The following is a 23446-nucleotide window of genomic DNA, read 5'->3' as shown; positions in this document are numbered from 1 at the left end:
TAATACCCCACTTATATCAATGGAGAGATCATCTAAACAGAAAATCAATAAGGAAGCAATGGCTTTGAATGACACACTGGACCAGATAGATTTAACAGATATGTTCAAAACATTACATCCTAAGACAACAGAATACACATTCTCTTCAAATGCGTGAAGAACATTCTCCAGAATAGATCACATATTAGCCCTGACAAATTCAAAAAAATCGAAGTCATACCATGTGTCTTTTCTGACCACAATGCGATGAAACTAGAAGTCAACCACAAGAAAAAATCTGGAAAGACCACAAATATGTGGAGGTTAAATAATATGCTGCTACACAATGAATAGGTCAACCAGGAAATAAAAGAAGACATTAAAAAGTACATGGAAACAAATGAAAGTGAAAACACAATGGTCCAAAACCTTTGGGATGCAGCAAAAGCAGTTCTAAAAGGGAAGTTCATAGCAATATAGGTCTACCTCAAACAATAAAAATCAAGCAATAAAAATCTCAAATAAACAACCTAACTTTACACCTAAAAGATCTAGAAAAAGAACAACAAAGAACTCTTTACCATCAGAAGGAAGGAAATGATAAAGATTAGAGAAGAAATAAATGATATAGAAACTAAAAAATTAAATTATAAAGTAGAACAGATTAATGAAACCAGGAGCTGGTTCTTTGAAAAAAATCAGTAAAATTGACACCTCTAGCCAGACTTATCAAGAAAAAAAGAGAAAAGACTCAAACACAATCACAAACAAGAGAGGAGAAATAACCAACATCACAGAAATATAAGAGAATATTATGAAAAAATATATGCCAACAAATTGGACAACCTAGAAGAAATGGATAAATTCCTAGAAACATACAAACTACCAAAACTGAAACAGGAAGAAATAAAAAAATTGAATAGATTGATGACCAACAAAGAAATTGAATCATTAATCGAAAAACTCTCAACATACAAAAGTCCAGGACCAGAATGCTTCATAGATGGATTCTACTAAACATTTAAAAAAATTAACACCTATTCTTCTCAAACTATTCCAGAAATAGAAAAGGAAGGAAAACTTCCAAATTCATTCTATAAGGCTAGCATTACCCTGATACCAAAACCAGGTAAAGATACGACAAATAAAAAAGAACTACAGGCCAATATCTCTGATTTCTAAAAATCCTCAACAAAATACTAGCAAACTGAATTCTACAAGTCATTTAAAAAACCATTCTCCACAATCAAATGGGATTTATTTCTGGGTATCAATGGTGGTTCAATATTCAGAAATCAGTCAACATGATACATCACATCAATAAGAGAAAGGATAAAAACCATATGATCATTTCAATAGATGCAGAAAAAAACATTTGACAAAGTACAACATCCATTCATGATAAAAACTCTCAACAAAGTAGGTTTAGAGGGAACATACCTCAACATAATGAAGACCATATATGAAAAACCCACAGCTAACATCACCCTCAATGCAGAAAAACAGAGAATTTCCCCTAAGGTCAGGAACAAGACAAGGATGTCCACTCTTGTCACTTTAATTCAACATAGTACTGGAAGTCCTAGCCACATCAATCAGACAACAAAAAGAAATAAAAGGCATCCAATTTGGTAAGGAAGAAGTAAAACTTTTAGTCTTTGCAGAAGACATGATAATACATATAGAAAACCTTAAAGACTCCACCAAAAACCTGCTAGAACTGATAAATATTTTTAAAATATCTATACTACCCAAAGCAATATATAGGTTTAATGCAATCTCTATCAAAATACTAACAGCATTTTTCACAGAATGAGAACAAACAATTCTAAAATGTATATGGAACCACAAAGACCCCACATAGCCAAAGCAATCTTGAAAAAGAAAAGCAAATTCTGGACTTAGGGTTATATCACAGAGCTATAGTGATCAAAAAAGTATATGGTACTAGTACAAAGATAGACACATAGATCAATAGAACAGAATAGAAAACCCAGAAATAAACCCACAATTTTATGGTCAATTAACCTTCAACAAAGCAGGAAAAAATACTGAATGGGGAAAGTCTCTTCAACAAAAGTGTTGGGAAAAAATAAATTCAAAATGGATGAAAGACCTAAAGGCGAGACCTGAAACCATAAAAATCCTAGAAGAGGACACAGGCAGTAACCTCTTTAACATTGGCCACAGCAACTTTTTTCTAGATATGTCTTCTAAGCCAAGGGATACCAAAGCAAAAATAAACTATGGGGACGACATGAAAATAAAAAGCTTTTGCACAGTGAAGGAAAAAAAATCAATAAAACTAAAAGGCAACCTACTAAACAGGAGAAGATATTTGAAAATTAAATATCTGATAAAGGGTTAGTATTCAAAATATATAAGAACCTACACAACTCAACACCCAAAAAAACCAAATAATCTAAATAAAAATTGGCAGAAGACATGAATGCACATTTCTCCAAAGACATACTGATGACCAAAAGACACATGAAAAGATGTGCATCATTACTTAGTATCAGGGAAGTGAAAATCAAAACTACAATGAGATATCACCTCACACCTGTCAGAATGGCTAAAGTCAACAACACAGGAAACAACAGGTATTGGTGAGGATGTGAAGAGAAGGGAACCCTCTTGCACTGTTGGTGCAATATATTATGTATATTATATAAAATACAATTATATATATAATACACATACATATGCATATATGTATATTATATAAAATACAATTATATATAATATTAGTCATAAAAAAGAATGAAATCTTGTCATTTGCAACAACATGGATGGAATTAGGAATATAATAATAATAAGCATGTCAGAGAAAGACATACCACATGATTTCATTCATGTGGAATTTAAGAAACAAAACAAATAAGCAGAAGGGGAAAAAAGAGACAAATCAAGAAATAGACTTTTAACTATAGAGAACAAACTGATGCTTAGCAGAGGGGAGTGGGTGGGAGGGATGAGTTAAATGGGTGATGAGGATTAAGGAGTACACTTGTAATGAGCATTGGGTGATGTATGGAATTGTTGAACCACTGTATTGTACACCTGAAACTAATATAACATTGTGTGTTAACTAACAAATTAAAATAAAAACTTAAAAGACCAGAAAAAGAAGAAGAAAGAAAATATATCAATGAAATTCACAGCATTAATAGAAGAAATAAGAATAATTATATGATTATTTTAATCAAGGTAAAAAAGCATTTTCCAAAGTTCTAACACCCAATTTTCTTTAATGATGAACTAGAAATAGGAGGACACTTCCTTAACTTGATAAAGCTTGCTTCTATCAAAAATAATTAAAGGAGAAACTTTTTAAGATGTTCCCTTTAAGTCAAGAATGCTTACTATCGCTGATGCTGTTTAATATAGTACTGAAAGTCACAACTAATTCTATAAAGAAAAAAATGATATGTAAAGTTCAGATAAGATTAAACCATCATTATTTGTAGAGGATCATTTATCCGGCAATAAGTCAACAGACAAATATGAGAATAATAAGAAAGTGCAGCAAGATTAATGGACACCAGATCAATGTACAAAAATCAATAGCATTTATCTATACCAAAATCTGCACCAAAAAATTATACCTAAAAAGATGCCATTTAAAATAGCAACAGAACCCATAAATTCTGTAGTAGATATTCTTAATTCTGATATTCTTAAGAATACACAAAACCTCTATGGAGAAACTTTGAAGCTCTAATGAAAGACAAAATAGATGATCTTAATAAATTGAGAGAGAGCCCATGCTCTAAGAAGGAATAATTTACTATATTAAAAATGTAAATTCTCATCAAATGCAGCTATAAATTTAATTCAGAACCACTAAAATTCTATATAGAATTTTGAAAAACTTGATAACTTACCTTAAGTAGAATAATAAAAGTAAGTTGTGAAAAGAAAAGAGGTAGGCCTTGCCCAAGCAAGTATTAAGACATACTGCCCTACCATGGCAATAAAACTTAGTATTAACAGAAAAACAGACATGAGAAACAGTGTAACAAAATAGAGGATTCAGAAACATACATATGCATATAAGGCATTTACATGTATGATAAAGATGATAATGTTGGGAATCTGGCTCACTGAATGAACAAAAATAATACCTGGATACCTACCTAACCATGTGCAAAGGTAACTCCAGATGTTCAAAACCTGACTGTGAAAAGTAAACCTTTAAAGTTAGTGGTTGATAACATAAAAGAATATTCTTGTGACGAGGTATTGAAAGCTTTCTTAAACCCAAAAGCATAACCTGTAAGGCAAAATTTTAAGAAAATAACATCAGAAATTTTTGAAAATTCTGTTCAAGGGAAAAGGTAACTGAAAGGTGACAGGCTGGGTGATATTACAATGTACAAAATTGGCAAGGAAATATTTTCCTATTATGATTCCTGTATAACAAAAATATATAAAAGTAGAAACTTTTTAAGATGTTCTTCTTAAGTCAAGGCAAAGGATATAAACAAGCATTTTACAGAAAAGTAAACCCAACAGACTTACAATGTGCACATGAAGAGATGCTTAAGCTCATTAGTAATCAGAGAAATGTAAATTAAAACAGTAGTGAGATGTCACTTTGGATTCATTAAACTGGCCAAAAAATTAGAAAGTTGCACAACACCAAGTGTTGGCAGTAACATAAAGCTGTAGGACCCCTTATGCCCTCGTAGTGAGTATGTAGACTGATGCAGCCTGTCGAGAGAACAATCTTACAATATTTTGTAAAATATGTTCACTCCTCTCTGTAACCCAGAAATCCTGCTCTTGGATTTATCTTTCAAAGAAATTCTCACTTAAATCTATAAAGGGGTATATAAGCTTATTACAGTGTTATTGTAATTTCAGGGAATTGAAGACAGTCTGGGTGCCCATCCCTGGGACTGGACAGTTTCTACACGCTATGCAGCAGTAGAGTACCATATTGCAATAGAGAAATGGACTGGTTATATATATAGCAACATGGAGAGATTTTTAAAACAGAGTTGTGGGGGGGTGCCTGGGTGGTTCAGCCAGTTAAACGTTCAACTTCAGCTCAGGTCACCATCTCGCGTTTTGTGGGTGCAAGACAGCTGTGCTGACAGCTCAGAGTCTGGAGCCTGCTTCAGATTCTATGTCTCCCTCTCTCTCTCTGCCCCTCCCCCACTTTCTGCCTCTCTCTCTCCCTCTCTCTCTCTCTCTCTCTCTCTCTCTCTCTCTCTCAATAATAAACGTTTAAAAAAGGGCTTTTTTAAATATTTATTTTTGAAGGAGAGAGAGAGAGACAAAGTGTGAGTGGGGGAGGGGCAGAGAGAGAGAGACACAGAATCTGAAGCTGTCAGCACAGAGCCCGACATGGGCCTCGAACCTATCATGGCCTGAGCTGAAGTCAGATACTCAACCAACTGAGCCACCCAGGTGCCCCTAAAAAAAGTTGTTTTTTTTTAAAGAGTTGGGTGAATAAAAAGTAAGCAAAACAATGAGCTATATAGCAAGTATTTAATTAAAATTATTTGCACACAAGTAGCATATGAAGAGAAGAGCATATCTCATAAATGGGATGCGATCAAGGAAAAGTGAAAAGACTTTTTTTAAAGGGGAAGAAGAGCTATTTTCTTTCTTTTTCCATCTAACTGTAGAAGAGTCTACATTCATGTTTCAGTGACTTAAGTAAGCTTTGTGTAGTTTCTTCACTTGAGGCATCTCATCCTCAGAAAATATCCTCAGAAAAGCACCCAGCATCTGTATCATTTAATTCAAGCACATAACTACAAGAAATACAAAAGAACCAAGAACATAATCTGATGCCCTCTAAAACATCTAGAAAATTTGACAAGAGTCTGTCTCAAAGCAAGGAAATGTTCTCCTCCCCCATGCTACTTTGCAGCAGACACGTCCAGAGAAAGCTTGCCAAAACTTTACATAGTGACAAACGTCTTCCATCTGTCTGGCTTCTTGTTCTTGGAAGGTTTTTTGGCAATCAGGTCACACCTTCCTTGGGAAGATCTGTACATTTTGTGTGAAAAAAAAAATAACTCAAGTGTGATTTTAAAAAAAGAGAAAGAACCAATAAATACAAAATGAGGTAAGGTCAATCAGGAGAAACATCTATTTTCCATCCACATATACAATCTTTGCATTTTGAGGCTCCTCAAGGAGATATTTTTTTTCAAACTTAAGTGTAGCATATCTCTTCAAATTGCTAGGGTTCAGAATTTGTTAATAGCATTTTTCTTTCTGAAAATACATTTTGAGTCTGCCACTTTTATAGAGGTTGCTGACTAATGTTTCATTTTGTGGTTTTCCTTCGCTGGGATTGTTTTGAGCTTCATTTTATTTCAATTTTAAATAACAAGAGGACAATTTATTTTATCAAACACATCCACAGTGTTCCTTGTATCAACTCTTTGGATATGACTATTTCTGAATGGGGTATAACAATCCCTTTTCAGGGGGCCCAGTACAAAGAGATCCCCTATATTGACCCATTTTTTCCAAATAACAATCCTATAAAAGAGAAAGTATCCTCTCGTTTTATAGATGAGGAAAATAAGGTTCAGGCAAGTTATATAATATGTCGAAAGTCATACTTTTTTAATGTCTAGGAAGGAAAAAATTACAAAGTATATCTGTCATGGAAAATAAATGCTTAATTTATGTCTTAAAATATAAAATAATGATCTCATACCTTCAGTTTCCTGTTGACTTAATTAAAAGTGCCATTTATGTTAGTGTTTGGCTGCAATATCTAAATGAAAATATCTTTATATTAATCATTTCTTAAGTTACTAAATTTCTCTTTTTTTTCTGTTGATTCTTATTCGGATGTTTGGGTCAGATTACCCAGATGATAATCTGCACAGTTTGTGTGTGTGTGTGTGTGTGTGTGTGTTTACTCTAAAGGCTACTTCTAATCCAGAAATAATAGCAGTAAATAAGGGCATAAAGTAGATAAAAAATTTTCCCATTGAAAGTAAAATAAGCCACCCTGGTTAGGAACCCAAGATGTGAACTAAATATAGAGTTTACCTGGATGCTTTGAACCCTATGTTTTAAGTTATCGTTTATTAGGTACTCGTTAACTGTCAGACATTATGCTAGACAACCTTAAAACGTTCTCACTGAACTGTATGTGATTGATATTATTTCCCCAGTTTATGTTACAACTATGTATTATCAACATTATTTTCCCTAAATAATAGTTAAGAAATTTGGGACAAAAAGAGATGAAATGGGTTGCCTAAGGAGACATACCTAATAAGGAAAAGGGCTGTATATGATATCCATATCCTTGGTATAAGTGTAGGAAGACTGGTCAGAAGACCCAAGTTTGAGCTCTTGTTCAAGTTGGTGAGTTGAGCATATATTTCTCTACCTCATCCCTCTATATCCAATTGTAATGGCAGTTGGATATGGAGTCTCTTCCAACAGACTTTTCAAAAAGATTTTAAACTCAAAGTCAATTGGTTTCAAGAGTAGAAGTAGAAAATGAGGCAGACATCAAGATAACGAATTGAAGGACTTCCTTCTAAACAGTCACACAAGTTATCCTCCTTTGTGTGCTGTAATAGAATTTATTCCCAAACTGAAACCCAAGAACGATTCTGTAAAGAGATGGAAAAAAAATGCCTGGGAAGAGCTAAAGTTTCTAAAATTGGTTATTAGTTCTCCTAGAGTAAAGGTCTAGGGTGGCCCAGAGACTCCCAACTTCCTTCTCAGGCACCCTAAAGAAAATGAAGCCTCACGATCAAGGGAGAGTTCTACTGAGAAACTAGACCTACACATCTGAGAAGGCTCCGTGTCATCTAGCCATGTAAATTAACTGAGCCCTTCAATCATAAAACTGATGACTAAGGATCACATTTGAGATGAACTGGTAGCATAAAGGAGAAGAACTGGTATGAAAAAGCAAAACAACTAAGCCAGGAACAAACAACAGTAATTCAGGCAACAGAAGACAATTTAATAGGTATTTTAATTTTCTCAAAGAAATTTAAGAAAATGATCATACAATTATGAAGAACAATCAGAGCAAGAAAGAGTTTGTAGAAATTAAAAGAGATTGACAAATGAAAATAAATTTACTAAAAAGGAAGAAAAAATAAAATCTCCTAGAAGGGAAAGTAAAAAGAAAAACATGGAAAAATGAGAAAAAAGTTAAGAAATACAGAGATCAACTCAGAAGGTCAAATACCTAACTGTTAGGAGTTCCAGAAAGAGAAAATGGATAGGAGAAAGTAATTTTAAGCAATCACAAAAGAAAATTTCTGAGTGGAAAAGTCTAAAAGGGCCAACTAAGTGGTATGGTTGATGAATAAAAAGAATCACATCTAAGCACATCATCATGAATATTCAGAACCCCAAGGAAAAAGAAAAGACCTTAAAAGTTTCCATGGGGAGACAAGAAACAATTACCTACAAAAGTGTAATAAATCAGGTTAATATCAAAAATGTTTTACCACCATCAGTAAATGCTAAAAACAATGTCTTTAAAATTCTGAGGCTGAAATGACTTTGCACCTATAATTCCATATTCTGACAATCAATCATGCGCTAAGACATGTTTTCAGACATGGGAAGACTTAGAAATTTTATTTAGAAAGTACCTGAAATACTTAGAAAGTATTTGAAATTGTGCTCCAGGAGATGAAAAAATAAAAATTCTAGAAATAACAGAACCTGCGTCCAACACACAGTTGAATTCAAATTTTCAGTAATTCGAAAAGATTTTCCATGATAGTTATTCTGCAGAAAACATGAGACTCCAACAAGAATGGCTTCAAAACAATGTGAAACTTTTTAAAGAAATAGTATGATTGATTAAGAAGTTAGATGATATTAGAGATAAGTAAAATATATGGTTCCTTTTTCTTTCTTTAACAAGAAAAAGAAAGGCCGAAGCCAATTCCAAAGGTGGGGAGCAGTATGTGAAGTCTCCTTGCAGACACTTGCAAACTAAAGGTAGCAGGGTTTCGAGCAACTGATCTAGAGAGAGATAATCCATTAGTTCTTGGAATTTGGAACATTCTGAAAATGCACGGATTCAGTTATTCAAGTTTCATTTCTTAGAGGCAATCAATAGACAAAGCACAGAGGGTTTTGGTTTTTTATGATTATTATTTTTTTCTTACTGCAGTGACAGGTTATAAATTCTACCATCTTTAATTATCTAAAAATACTGGAATAGCAAGAGAAGTAGGAAGACAGAGAAAGAAAAGTAAACCATATAAGATATTATTTAAAATTTATGGGTGCAAAAAGCAAGGTAACCAATAGATTAAATTCCACATTTGTCATGTTAGAGAAGGTAATGATGATTATTTTATTTCCTAAAACCCATAAACCAGATTTTCATTGTTAATGCTCATTAGAGATACACTCCTACCTATACTTCCCATAATGCAAAGTCTACCTCCAAATTCATGTCCAAATATTTGTGGTCTCTCTTCTGACTCTTCCAATCTCATTTCTATGCCTTGTGCCTCTCACAGGCAGCCCCTGACCTCTACATCTGAGACCTCACCATAAAGGACAACAAAGTATGTCAGGAAATGCCAAATGACAAGACCTGCCAGCTACCAGCTTGAGAGAAGTCAGGGATCTGCAGGACATCATTCCAGGCATGCTGGTGAAGAAAAAGATGCTTCGCCCAGGAGTTAACCTGCTGTGTCTCTGCCCTTATTCTGCTGTCTGTGTCTGGAAAAGGCTTTACGTACAGGTTTGAGCCAGGGAGCAAGAAAAGCACCCAGCTTATTTTTGCGAGAAATTTTGGATTTTTTATTTCTACCTCCTTTGCCTCTCAAATTCCAATTTGTTCATTCACATTTGAGAATGGAGCAACTAGAAATAGCTTATTCTTGGGGCACCTGGGTGGCTCAGTTGGTTAAGCATCTGACTCTTGGTTTCGGCTCGGGTCATGATCTCATGGGTTCATGAAATAGAGCCCCATGTCAGGCTCAGTGCTGACAGAGCCTGCTTGGGTTTCTCTCTCTCCCTCTCTCTCTGCCCCTCTCCCATTTACACACACACACACACACACACACACTCACTCACTCACTCACTCTCCCTCTCTCTCTCCCTCTCTCTATCTCTCTCTCAAAATAAACTTTAAAAAATTATATATATATAAAGAAATTTATATATATAAATATATATAAATATAAAATATATTTAATATTTAATAATATATAATATAAAAATTATATATATATATAAAGAAATAGCTTATTTTTTTACTGAAATCTCATCAGAGAGACTGGAAAACTCAAACTCCCAGAGCTAAGGGAGGCAATGGCAAGAAGGCCAAGAGTAAAAGGAGGAAAGAGAAAAAAGCACCAAAATAAGATAACATTACAACCAAACCATCCAAAGGAAAACAGTGTAGATTCATCCACAATTTACAGATTGCTAAGGGGTAGAAATGTTTAAAGCACTTAATATGTTTCTATATTACCACAGTATCTTAGCCATTTATTGAACACCTTCTGCATATATTACACTCATCTTCTATGTATTACCCACCTCTCAGTACATTCTAGTAACACTTTCTTTCTATTCTTAGACCATTTGAAGCTCATTCTTGTCTCAAGACCTTTGTTCTTGCTATTTCCTATTTAGATCATGATTACCTCAACTTGTTCCATGCCTGTCTCCTTCTCATCCTTCATTTCTTAACTCAACGGTCTTTCCTGACCATCCTATTTAATGCAGCCCACCCTGCCTCTCAGCTATTCTTTATCTCATTATCCTATTTATAACTTTATATCACTTGTTCCTATCAAGAATTATTTATTATATTTATTTTTCTTATTTATCATCTATCCCCCCACCCCCACAAAAAAATCCATGTTACTTTCATTATTATATCTCCAGCATCTATGGTCCTAGCCAGACACATGTTACATACTCTATAATGTTTTTTTTAAAAAATACTACATTCCACACATTATGCTAAACTAAATATATATAAATATATATAAACCACATATATACTATATATATAAACCATATATATACTATATGTATATATAAACCATATATATACATATATATAAACATATATATACACATATATCTATGTATATATATATGTATATATATATATATATATATATATATATATATACATGACTGTTTACTCTTTACAACCATGAGAGGTACTCTATACCCTTTCAAGATAAAGACATGGAAAGAGTTGAGTAACTTGCCCAGTGTCACATGGTAAGCAAAAGTGAAAGCTCATGGATTCAAGTATACGTTTATAATCCTAAAACCCTTCCTCCTAGACACTATTCCATACTGCCTCCCTGAAATATGCAAGATGATTTCAAGAGGGACTGAATATGGGAAGTCATAAAATGTGGTTCTTGCATGTGAGGGCCATGTAGAACTGGTTGGGGAAATAGGACTTTTATATAAAGAGACCAGAAACAGCTGTTTTCATGAAAGCCCCTATCTTAACAGTGAGAAAAAGAACCCAAAATAAAGAGAGGGAGATACAGCACACTACTCTGTGGCCCATATTCCAAGGCTCAGTACCTGTGATGTCTCTGCCTTCATGAAGAACCTGCTATTCATTCTACCCCTACCAATAGGATCGTTCACAATATTGAATTGCTTCAGGCATTCAGAATTGCCTGTACCCAAATCCTTTGGATAACTAAAGCTGAAGGTGCTAAGCATCTACAATTTTTAATTTTTATTCTTAAAATCTTGGGAAATGGATTATATATGTTATAACCTTATTAAACGCTTTTTGCCTTTTTCCAAATTGGTGCTTAAGGATCAGTTGCCTCTGAATTACAAAGACTTTGTTTTAATATAGACTTCTGAACCTATCCTCAGATTATCTTATTCACAGGGTCTGGGGAGGGCCAAGGAACATATTATTAGGCTTTCCAGATGATCCCGATGCCCAGCCATGTTTGAAATCAGTGAATAATGAATATAAGTTAACCTTTATTTGATGACTCTGGGTGTTTTTATTTGTGCCTACGTTAAATTACAAGTTCACTGCAGCCATAGCTAATGCAAGTGATGGTCACTTCCCTGGGTGTCAATTTCCTCACTCGTAAAAGTAACTATAAATTGGGTTATATTATCTCTAAAATCCTTTTTACTTCTAAAATTCTAATTCTTCAAAAAGAAGCTTTGTCAGGACACCGACTAAAATTTGCTTCTTTAAAGAATGACCCCACCACCCACACACACGTTTTCTTTTCAAAATGCATCCTTTATGGATAAACCTTAGATATAAAACACTTAACCATGAGAATAATAAAGCCGTATTAGTAACAAATTCTACAAATAATTTGCCAAGTTGTTCTTTTTGAACCCTGATGATGTAAAAATGTAAATTAATATTACATTGATTGATGAAAATTTTCCAGTCCTCACTCATATCAGGTTCTATATATGAAATGATATTATGTTCCAAACAAGTAAGAAAATAAATAAATAAATAGAAATGTGATCTGTCAGACTCATTCACAAACACATACACATACATATACATACAGAACCCTTGAAATAAATAGCCCCAGAAGAGAATATTTATATGAGTTCTCTCTACACCAGCAGCTTTCAAACATAGGCATTTTGCCCCCAAGGAGATATTTGGCAATGTTTGTACACATTTTTGATGTCTAGGAGGTCCATGAGGTTGCTACTAGTATCTAGTAAGTAGAGGCCAGAGGTGCTACTACACATCTTAAACTAAGACAGCCCTCACAACAAAAGATGATCTGGCCCAAAATGTCAATAAAGCCTAGTATGAGAAACCCTGCTCTGTGCAGTGGTATGAGGCATCAAATAAGGGAAATCCAAACTCTTCATTCAGGCAGCTGACTAGACAAAAAAAAGAAGAAAAAGAAAAAACACTTAACTCCACAATTCCATTTAAATCTCACCAACCGAAACTAGTTATGTGGCTACACCATGAAGTTTTTATTTACACCGTAAAACCTCTAAGCCCTTTAAAAAAGAAAGATCTATTTCCTCCTGGTTTTGGTCCATAAGTGGTCTTTTTTTAAAAAGCCTATTTATTTTTAGAGAGAGGGAGAAAGAGAATCCCAAGCAGACCCCCCACTGTCAGAGCAAAGCCTGAGATCCCAAGCAGGCGCCACACTGTGAAAGCAAACTGTGAGATCATGACCTGAGCTGAAATCAAGAGTCAGTTGTTTAACTGATTGAGCCACCCAGGCACCCCTACAAGTGGTCTTTTATTCTCACTGTCCTAGGCATTTTCCCACAGTGTGAGTGAAATCCTTCACCAGATGGTGTGGGAAAGATTTTGATAATCCTTTGATAATCTAACCTGAAAACAAAAGTTTCTGCCACTTCTGGCCCAATGTTTTGTATATTTCACATACATTAAAAGGACTGTGGGGGTATCTGTCTGCCTCAGCCAGTAGAGCATGTAACTCTTAATCTCACATATGTGAGTTCAAGCCCCATATTGGGTGTAGGGATTAATTAGAAATAAAATCTTTATATTCGCAAATGGCATATCTGATAAAGGGTTAGTATCCAAAAATCTATAAAGAACTCATCAAACTCAACACCTAAAAAACAAATAATCCATTTAAGAAATGAGCAGAAGACATGAATAGACATTTTTCCAAAGAAGACATACAGTTGCCTAACAGACACATGAAAAGATGCTCAACATCACTCATCTTCAGGAAAATATAAATCAAAACCATGATGAGACACCGCCTCACACCTGTCAGAATGGTTAAAATTAATAACACAAGGAACAACAGGGTTGGTGAAGATGAAGAGAGAGGGGAACCCTCTTGCACTGTTGGTGGGAATACAAACTGGAAAACAGTATGGAGGTTAAAAATAGAACTACCCTATGATCCAGCAATTGCACTCCTAGGTATTTACCCAAAGAATACAAAAATACAGATTTGAAGGGGTATATGCATCCTGATGTTTATAGCAGTAGTATCAATAATAGCCAAACTATGGAAAGAGCTCAAATGTCCATCAACTAATGAATGGATAAAGAAGATGTGGTATATATATACAACAGAATATTACTCAACCATCAAAAAGAATGAAAAATTTTCCATTTGCAATGACGTGGGTGGAGCTAGAATATATTATGTTAAATGAAATAAGTCAGAGAAAGACAAATACCATATGATTTTACTCATATGTAGAATTTAAGAAACAAAACAGATGACCATGTGGGAAAGGAGGAAGAAAAAAGAGAGAGGGAAACAAACCATAAAAGACTCTTAAAGATAGAGAACAAACTGAGGGTTGATGGAAGGATGTGGGTGGAGGATTGACTAGATGGGTGATGAGTACTAAGGAGGGTACTTGTGATGAGCACTGGATGTTGTATGGAAGTGATAAATCACTGAATTCTACTCCTGAAACCAATATTGCACTGTATGTTAACTAACTGGAATTTAAATAAAAATTTGAAAAGCAAAAAAAAAAAAAATCTTTAAAAAAGAGAAAAAAGAGGGGAGCCTGGGTGGCTCAGTCGGTTGATCATATGACTTCAGCTCAGGTCATAATCTCCCAGTTCATGAGTTCGAGCCCCATGGCAGGCGTATATTCATCAAATATAAGATACCATTAATTGAAATATGCAGCATTGTGTACCATTAAAAGGAAATGTATGCCAATTGAAAATGACATGCTCTCAATCATAAGACAGATCTCAGTTAAAAGACATCAAAATCAGGAAGAAATACATCTTAGAATTGATAAAACATATTATTCTATACTGAATTACCTTTTCCTCTTTCTCAGATAAAAGCTATGTGTCATATTACTCTATAAAAGTTCTTCCATAGTAATGTAAAAAGGCACACCCATGGGACAAAACACTTAAGTGGAGAGAAAGCTAGGTTAAAGAAATAAACCAAAATCTTATGTAATTCTAAGTTTCCTTTTAAGTTATAGATGCACTGGGTACTTTTGCTAACTGGACAGATATTTTTTAATTCTACATTGTCTTGTTGTAGTTACAGTTTTTAACTGGGAAAGTTAGAACAGATATTATATGTTTTTAAATTAATTAGAAGTAATTGTTAACCATGTACGAGAGAAAGAGAGAGAGCAAGAGAGACAGACTTCCTTCTTTGACAAAAAGGTAGGTAACAAGATTTTTGTTTGGGAAAAATGATCTTGGGTCAGATCACTTAAACGAATTTTGTGTTTCCTATAAATTCTACCTAGATGAAACTAGATGTATCCTGCAATTGCTTTGAGACACTATAATATGCTTTGATACAAAAAGGAAAGTCATGGCTCCTATACTAAGTTTGGTATTGTAGAAAACAGAGGTCTTTTAACTGAAGAAGTATTTCATAAAACAACGTATCCACCCAAATATTTTTATGTTTTCTTCCCTGAAGTAAGAAAGACTTGTGGGATGAGTAAATGCCCAGATAAAGTAGAAGTTGCACATAGAATTTTTTTTTTTACTAACAGCTGAGAAGCAAATAAGGCTGACAGACCAGGAGAACAAGCTGCCCTCACCCCCCCGCTCCCTGGTACATATGCCAAAGCTGTGGACAAGAGTCTAATAACATTGTCGGCTGCAAACACTCTGAGCATAGCCCCGGTACCAGTGTGCTGCCTATTTGTGCATAGTGGCCCTCAAGCTGCCAAAGTTATCAAAATCCCAGTGTACTATTTTAGTAAGTCTGCTAAAATAACCCTGTAAATACCAGTCCAGAACTGAAGGGAGAAAACAAACAAGGCACTAATGCTTCTGTACCAACCAAGTGCAAACTAACGTCAACAGCATACTTCTCAGCATCCCAGTATGTTACAATATAATCATAAAACACAGTGCAGGTTGGAAAAAGGTAGCCATAAAACCCTGAACAATGAACACCAAACTGCTGCCTTTCTTAAATTGAAAGTAAAATTTGACTTATCTCGCAGTTGAGGCTATAAAATCAGCTAGGGAGGGCATCAGTTCCCTCTCCAGAGGGCAGGCATATACTCTTGTTATTTATTTAGCAGTCTCAGAAATCCCATTTCTGCTTCCAAATGCGTGTTCTAGAAAATGGCAAGTAATACTGTGTCACTGCTGCACCACAATAAAGAGCCCTTTTCTTTACATTTTAAAGCCAACTACAGAAGTAAATTGAAAATGAGTTGTTATTAAGAGTGGGTAGGTAAGGAGCTTCAACCTGAACATTAGTTATCTTGAGGGAAGTTACACAGGCGTACCGATGCCCTTGATTTAGAAATTTGCAAAATAGGAGCACCTGGGTGGCTCAGTCAGTTAAGCTTCTGGCTTCAGCTCAGGTCATAATCTCACGGTCCATGAGTTCAAGCCCCACATCAGGCTCTGTGCTGACAGCTCAGAGCCTGGAGCCTGCTTTGGATTCTGTGTGTGTGTGTCTCTCTCTCCGCCCCTCCCCTGCTCATGCTCTGTCTCTCTCTGTCTCAAAAATAAATAAACATTAAAAAAATTGCAAAACAGCTTCATGTTGACTTTAAGTATATTCAGGGGGTCTTTCAAGATCTGGAAATTCAGGGGGCGCCTGGGTGGCTCAGTCAGTTGAGTGTCCAACTTTGGCTCAGGTCATGATCTCACGGTTCGTGAGTTTGAGCCCTGCATCAGGCTCTGTGCTGACAGCTCAGAGCCTGGAGCCTGCTTCCAATTCTGTGCCTCCCTCTCTCCTGGCCCCTCCACTGCTCGTGCTCTGTCTCTCTTTCTCAAAAGTAAATAAACATTCAAAAAAAGATCTGGAAGCTCAGATCATGCTTCTTATTTTGAAACGGTATTCAAAAGAAAGAAAGAAAGAAAGAAAGAAAGAAAGAAAGAAAGAAAGAAAGCTCTCATTTCCATTAGTATATATATTTAACTCAGTATACATCAAGAGGGCTTTCTCTAATAAATAAATGACTATGATAAAAACATACATTGAACATATATGAACATGATCTTCATTTAAATGAAAATGGATTAACTGTTTTCAGCATTCTAATCAAATAAAACTTCAAAAGTTAAAGTAACATGTTTAATTATGTACATAATCATAGACTTTCAGGGTTATAAGGAGTCCTACATGTCACCTAAACCAACCCCCTCAATTTATAGATGAAGAAACTGAAAATTAGAAAGGCAACTACTGCCCATGGTAACACAATGAGTCAAACACCACTCAGTCAAACACCACCCAGAAGATGCCAGTATCTTCTGTCTCCAAGGCCCATATTTCTACCCTGATCCACTGTCCTTACAAGTGTTCACAATAATGAGGGATGAAACTAAGCCATCATATAAATTATAAACTTTTAACCACATGACTTTTAATTCAGCTAAACTAAGAAAGTTTATCTCTGAGGGAAGTACTTGGGAAGCCAGAAGTTACATTACAAAATATTTACTGAACTTCCTGTATGATCACAATTCTTCACTTAGTCACTACAGAATCCCAAAGGAGATGTACTTTACTATTCACAGCTTACAGATGAAATAATTGAAACTGAAAAACCTCAATGGCAGAAGTTCATCTAAAAACTCTTTGATATATAACCCAGGTAGGCATCTCTGCTGTCTACAGGCAACCTCTTTTCACCACTATCATTACCCACAAGAGGGATGTAAGATATGTCTATCTTGGAGCAAGATGGTCATTTCTTTTATACTGTGAATTTCCCTCTCCAGTTGAATGCAGAGATCTGTACCAGAATCACTGATGGAGGTATATGCATATAGGATGTAAAGGAAAGAGTGAAGTGATCCCTCAGGAGTCAGCAAATCAGTGACATCAACGTTTGCTGCGTTAGTTTATAAAAAGGGGTTTCCACACTATTGTGATCTTTCCTTCACTGCCCTATTGCTTTTTTTTTACCAACATCAAGTCTGACATTCACATGGTTTCCTCTTCCTCTGCATGTTACTTCCCCAGCAATATCATTTCCACAAGGTACCGCACTTATGTGTATTATTCCTGTTTCCAGAGCCTACTTGTTGATGATTTGGATAGACCAATTAAGAATACATAGAAAACAGAGTTATAAAGATATTTGGATAGCATAAACTCCATTCCCACATTTTAATTGTGAAGAAGCTGATCTCCAGACAGGTAATACAGCCAGTCAGAGACAAAACTGGGACTTGAGGCAAAGTTCTGTCAAGTCTAATACTCTTCTTACTATACGACATACTTGGTTGTGTGGTTGGCCTAAAAGTAATAAGTGTGTTTGACTTATTTGGGCCAAATATATTATTTCAAGTCATTACTATGTTATATTTTTAAGTAACAAGGTGAAAATAAAGTTGGTAAACAAGAGATAACTATAGGATGGCGGAAAGACAGTATGAGCTTCATAGCTAGATAGACCTAAACTTGATTTGGGCTCCCTAATTTACAAGCTGTGTTCCCTTGGGCAGGTTGCTCAACTTTCCTGAAGTTGTCACTACCTGAAAATACAATTACATGCAATGGTATATATAAAGCATCTGATATATAGTAGGTGCTAAATATATATTTGTTCCCACGAATTCTAACCTACCACAAAAGAGCTGTGCCACTCTAGCAAGTTCCTTTAGCCCTTTGGGTCTTGTTGCCTCCATTGCAAATTGAGAAGATGAAAGAAACCAAGTGAATTCCTAAGTCTCTTTTAGCTCATCAAAAAATAATTAGTTCCCAAGGTTCCTTTACCTTAATATAAATTCAACACCTTATATCCATCCTAAGCACTGAACAGTACAAAGTACCACTAGGAAGATATCTATGATTTCAGCATAATGGGATCCAACTCCATAGCACTTCCAGTTCCTCAATGAAAAATTATTATGCAAAACCAAAGAGTTAACTTTAAGGAAAACTCTACAAAGACATCACAAACCTAATGTAATAAATATAAACAACTGAGGATATATCTTAAATTATTACTCTCTCTTTTGCTGAGATGGAATATGAGAACTAAAATGTTTACACTATAGAACAAAAGACCCAAGAGACATTTGGTTAAAGCAACTAATGCCATTTTTTGGAAAAAAAGAAATGAGCAATAAATTTCTCTTCCCATGTGAGTCTTAAGCCAGGCTTTTAAACTTAAGACACTTGTGTCATTCTGAAGCAGAGGGGAATAAAATTTACTCGGAGAGGTATTTTACAATGATAAACATTAATATAAGGAGGTGGTTAACCATGTTCTCACATTACTTTTGAATTTCATGTTTGGGATTTAATCCTCTAAAAATAAAATGTTTAAACGTTTGACTATTACATGTAAGATCTGAGAAAATACTAACTTATCTTAAATGGAAATTTTAACCACATTTTTCTTCCTTTCCTCTTCCATAAGAAAATTTTTATCAATGGATTTTCCATTACAGACAAGGCTTTTGGCAAATAACATTGTGGACGTTCAAAATACATTTTAAATCATGTGTAGAGCTCTTAATCATGGCTTTCCAAAAATTTATTTGAGGTTTACCCTGTAAACATGTCTGTACAATATTATTCACCTGTATTACAGAATGTAGAATGCATATTGTATATCATAAAACACCACCACCAAAAAAAAAGAAAGAAAGAAAACACTTTGCCTTTTAGAAAGAGACAGAAAAGGCCCATTTAAATAGTATCTCAAATGTGTGAAATGAACACTATATTTTTTTAAATCAACAGCTGTGTTCTATGAGCCAATTTTTTTTGTCCTAAAAGATGATGAAGAGTAAACTATGTCCCCCAGCATGCATTGTATGCAGGGGTTCAGAGAGCCACAGATAGGATTTAGGTACATAAATATCAAGTATAGTGTAAACCAGAGGCAGAAGACCTGGATCCTGGTTCTGTCATTACTCTATTGATTTGTGATTTTTAGACAAGTCACTTCACCTTTTTAGTGCTATTTATCTATGAAACAACAGGAGGGTCCATCTGATCTTTAGAAGATTTCTTCTAGTTCCTATAATTAACATCTTGTGCATTTAAGGGGTGCAAGACACCGAGCAAAGGCACTTCAGGAGTGCACTTACTCTGCTCTTCACACATGCTGCCAGGATGAACCAGCTTCGTAGAGAGCCAAATACTAAATGGCCTGGCTTTGTGCCTTGGCTAAAGAATACCATTGATGACTGTGAAAGCACTTAAAGAAACTTAGCCAGAGGAAACAATTTTCTGAATGTAGTCCAAAAAAATAGGTAGGGGGTGTGTGAGCCCTCACAATCTCAGACCCTTTGTGTTCTCAGCTTTTCATCTGAGCTGGCAGAAGGCACTGAATTTATTTAGGTGACTCATGCTTTCTGAGCCTTAAGAGAAATGATTCTGAAAATGAATGGCTCTCCCCCTAGACCCACATCTGACCTTTGAAAATACATATATTTTTGTGTAGCAGCTCTATTATATGCAGCATTCTTAGAATACCTTCATAAAACAGAGTTTAACATAGTGGTTAAAAGTATGAAAAGGGCTCAGATCTTAGCTGTACTACTTACCTGCTGTGGGAGCTCAGGAAAAAAGCTTAACCTCTCCCGCTTCAGGTTACTTTTTCTGTAAAATAAAACTAAATGAACTAAAAACTAAAAAAATAATAAAACCTAATTCATAGGGTCATGAAAATTAATCAAGATAATGCATGTGAAGCAGTTACCACAGAATCTGACAGAAAGTAAACGTTATAGATAGGTAAATAGATGATGATGATGAAAGAAAGAAAGAAAGAAAGAAAGAAAGAAAGAAAGAAAGAAAGAAAAAAAGAAAGAAAAAAAGAAAGATCGATCCTGGGAACTGGGACTCCCTAAAAAGACTTATCTGAAGGCCACAAACAATTTTCTGGCAGTGAATGGCATCTGCTGATCTTTCCTCTTCTAGCAAACATTATGGCAAAGACTCAAAGCTGTGCTCAGCTCTTACTAATAGGATCCTGCAGAAATCAGGAGGAAATAAGATTATCCTAAAAGTAGGAAAGAGTTACTCTGGCTTAAGACAAGATCTTTAAGAGAGACAGAAACACATGCATGTGCGTGTACCCCCCCACACACACACACACCACACACACACACACACACACACACACATTTAATGTAGTCACATGGCGGGGGGGGGTGCTATCTGTATATATATTCTCAAGTATTGCTGCACGAAAAGCTACAGAATTTTATAACTGGATGGCTCCCTGGAGACCATCTACTTCAACTCCCTCATTTGGTAGTTAAGTAGCTGAAGCCCAGAGAGGTTAAACAACTCACTGGGGTTCATTCAGCAGGACATGACACTGCCAAGACAAGCTTTCTGATTTCCCCTTTTGCCCACCCAGTACTCAGCCTGGTATCTTTCCCCAGGTCAGCATCCTGTCCTTGTTGTGCCAAGCAGAGCATCAAGGCACTCGCACACAGAGGTTTCTCACTTTTGCCTAAGTTCCTAAAAAATACAGAAGTAACCTCAATGCCCAAGACCTTCTTGCCAGAACCTCCCATCATGGAAATCAGGGAGGACCCCAGTCAATCTGTGGCTCTCTCCAAGGCTCTCTTTGGAATTTTTACTCTTCCCTTTCTGTTCCTTCCTCACGTTGATTCTTAAGTGCTAGTTCTTAGAAGTTCCTCAGCAGAAAGGTCAGGTACTTCCCAGGGCAGAAGTTACCCCCGCTATTTTGCAAATTCTCATCTCCCCACAAATGCTATACCTTTAGACAGGAAATACAGAAAAACTGTTATGAGATTTCCTCCAAGCTCCCTGAGTGAATTCAGTCAGAACTAATCCCTTCCTCCCTAAGATAACTCAATCCAGTTCGTTTATAAAGTGTATGAGTATGTGAAGGACTAGAGAACCCTCAGGTATGCCTGACACAGAGAACAGGACAAAGAGGGGACCAAGGAAGGGAGACTAGGGGGAGGAGAGAGGTGGGTAGAAGGAGCACACTGATCAAACTGCAAAGTGGATCCTGGAGACAACTGGAGACAACTGGAGACAACTCAGTATGCTGCTGAGACTGACTCACTGCTGAAGGGATAAAACTGCGGAGGGGATATACTCTTTTAGTCACGCTCTCTGGTAACTAACAGCAGACGGATATCCTGAACCTCGCACAGAGAAAGCAGGCAGAGGCTACCCCTAAGTGGCAGAACCGAGGAACTCTGTCTTCCTCCTGTTCCCTTTTCTTCCTCATCCAATGCTGGCCACTCTGTGTCTCACGGGCACACCCGAGCTCTCCAGCTTCCCTCCGATCACCCCAGAAAGGGAAATACCCTCCCTGCTCTCCCGTGGGTTGAAATGAACCACAGGGCATCCCCCGAGATTTCTCTCAACTCTGACAAATGCTCCCCAGTCCCCTGCCCCTTGCAGGGAAACTGATCTGAGAGAAGCTTTCACTGAACTGACAAACCTAGGGCGCTTCTTGTCCCTAAGCACAGGTGCCCGCGATAGGTGTCCCTCAGTCTGGGTCTCCGCTGGGAGGGGTGGGAGGCGTTAAGAGTCACAGCCAAGTGTTCCTTCCCCACATGAGACACCGGAAGGAAGACTTTGCTTTTGCTTTTTCCCCCCCTCCCTACCTGAATTCCGGGACCAGGTTAGGCTGCAACCCGTAGAAAGCAGCGGAGAGAGTGACCAGCCACCCGGGTTTGTAACTCCCGTTCTCGCACTCCAGATAAGGTGGAGACCACTTGACATGGCTCTTGTCCCCGCCAAGCCCGTCCCTGCGCCGCCAGCTATGGCCCAGGCTCCGGGGCCCCTGATTGGAGCCGCGGCGGTGTAAGTGGGTCCTCCACTTGCGCCGCAGGCCGTGGAACCACTCGGTCTCCAGCGTGGCGTTGGCCAGGTGGTGTGCCGAGGAGGACAGGTCCTGGAGCAGGATGCGACTCTCTTCGCGGGTGGCCTGGAGGAAAACCTGCGGGGCCGGCGCGGACAGCGACTCGGTGCTGAAGGTGATGGCTGCCCGGGAAATGCTGGGCTCGCCCTCCAGCAGACTCCGCACCAGTGCCTGGTACCACTCCAGGTCGTCCTGCAAGTTCTGCTCCCGCGACTTATTGCTCTGCAGCATCATGTTGAGGAAGTTAGTGGCGTGTGTCAGCGTGTCGAGTGCCCCGTGCAAGGAGGGATGGGAGCTGGCTAGGGCTGACGACTTCCCCGGCAGGCCCGCCAACTCGTAGCGGCTGGAGCAGTTGGCTCGCTTCAGCTCGTGGGAGTCCCCGCTGTAGAGGTAAGAGGCCACGTCCATGGGCACCTCCTCGGCGAGTTTCTGCGCCAAGATGGTGCCGTCGGTGGAGCGGCTCCAGGGAGCCGAGGAATCCGAGGCAGAGGCTCGAGCCGGCTGCTGGGCGTGCTGCTTCAGCCTCAGGGTTCTCTCTCTAGGGGGATCCAGCCGTCCCGGAGGGTCGCGGCTGGCGCTAGCAGTTCCCAATCCCAGATGAGCGAGCAAGAGGCAGAAGAGTAAGGGATAAGCCATGGTTCCAATCTGCTTCGCAGAGAGGAGAGGAGGTGACGGGAGGAGACACTTTTTAAATTTTGGTCGTCAATTTATCAACAGTAAG

General features: G+C 37.2%; 1 protein-coding gene across 1 annotated transcript in view; it reads right to left on the bottom strand.

Moving 5' to 3' along the window:
* The window catches only part of GPR158 (G protein-coupled receptor 158), a 425672-nt gene extending 402308 nt beyond the window's left edge, over positions 1–23364 (bottom strand). The window contains exon 1 of the mRNA XM_047065052.1: positions 22469–23364. Coding sequence (XP_046921008.1) covers positions 22469–23361 — 893 coding nt within the window. The 5' untranslated portion in view covers positions 23362–23364. The remainder of the gene's footprint in view (positions 1–22468) is intronic.
* Positions 23365–23446: the final 82 nt, after the last annotated feature.

Source organism: Lynx rufus, unplaced genomic scaffold (assembly GCF_022079265.1).
Source record: "Lynx rufus isolate CCGP_SWC_20201006 ecotype Redwood Valley unplaced genomic scaffold, mLynRuf1.p SCAF_7, whole genome shotgun sequence".
Classification (NCBI taxonomy): domain Eukaryota; kingdom Metazoa; phylum Chordata; class Mammalia; order Carnivora; family Felidae; genus Lynx; species Lynx rufus.
The sequence above is the reverse complement of the archived record's forward strand: the minus strand, read 5'-3'. Positions and strand labels throughout refer to the sequence as shown.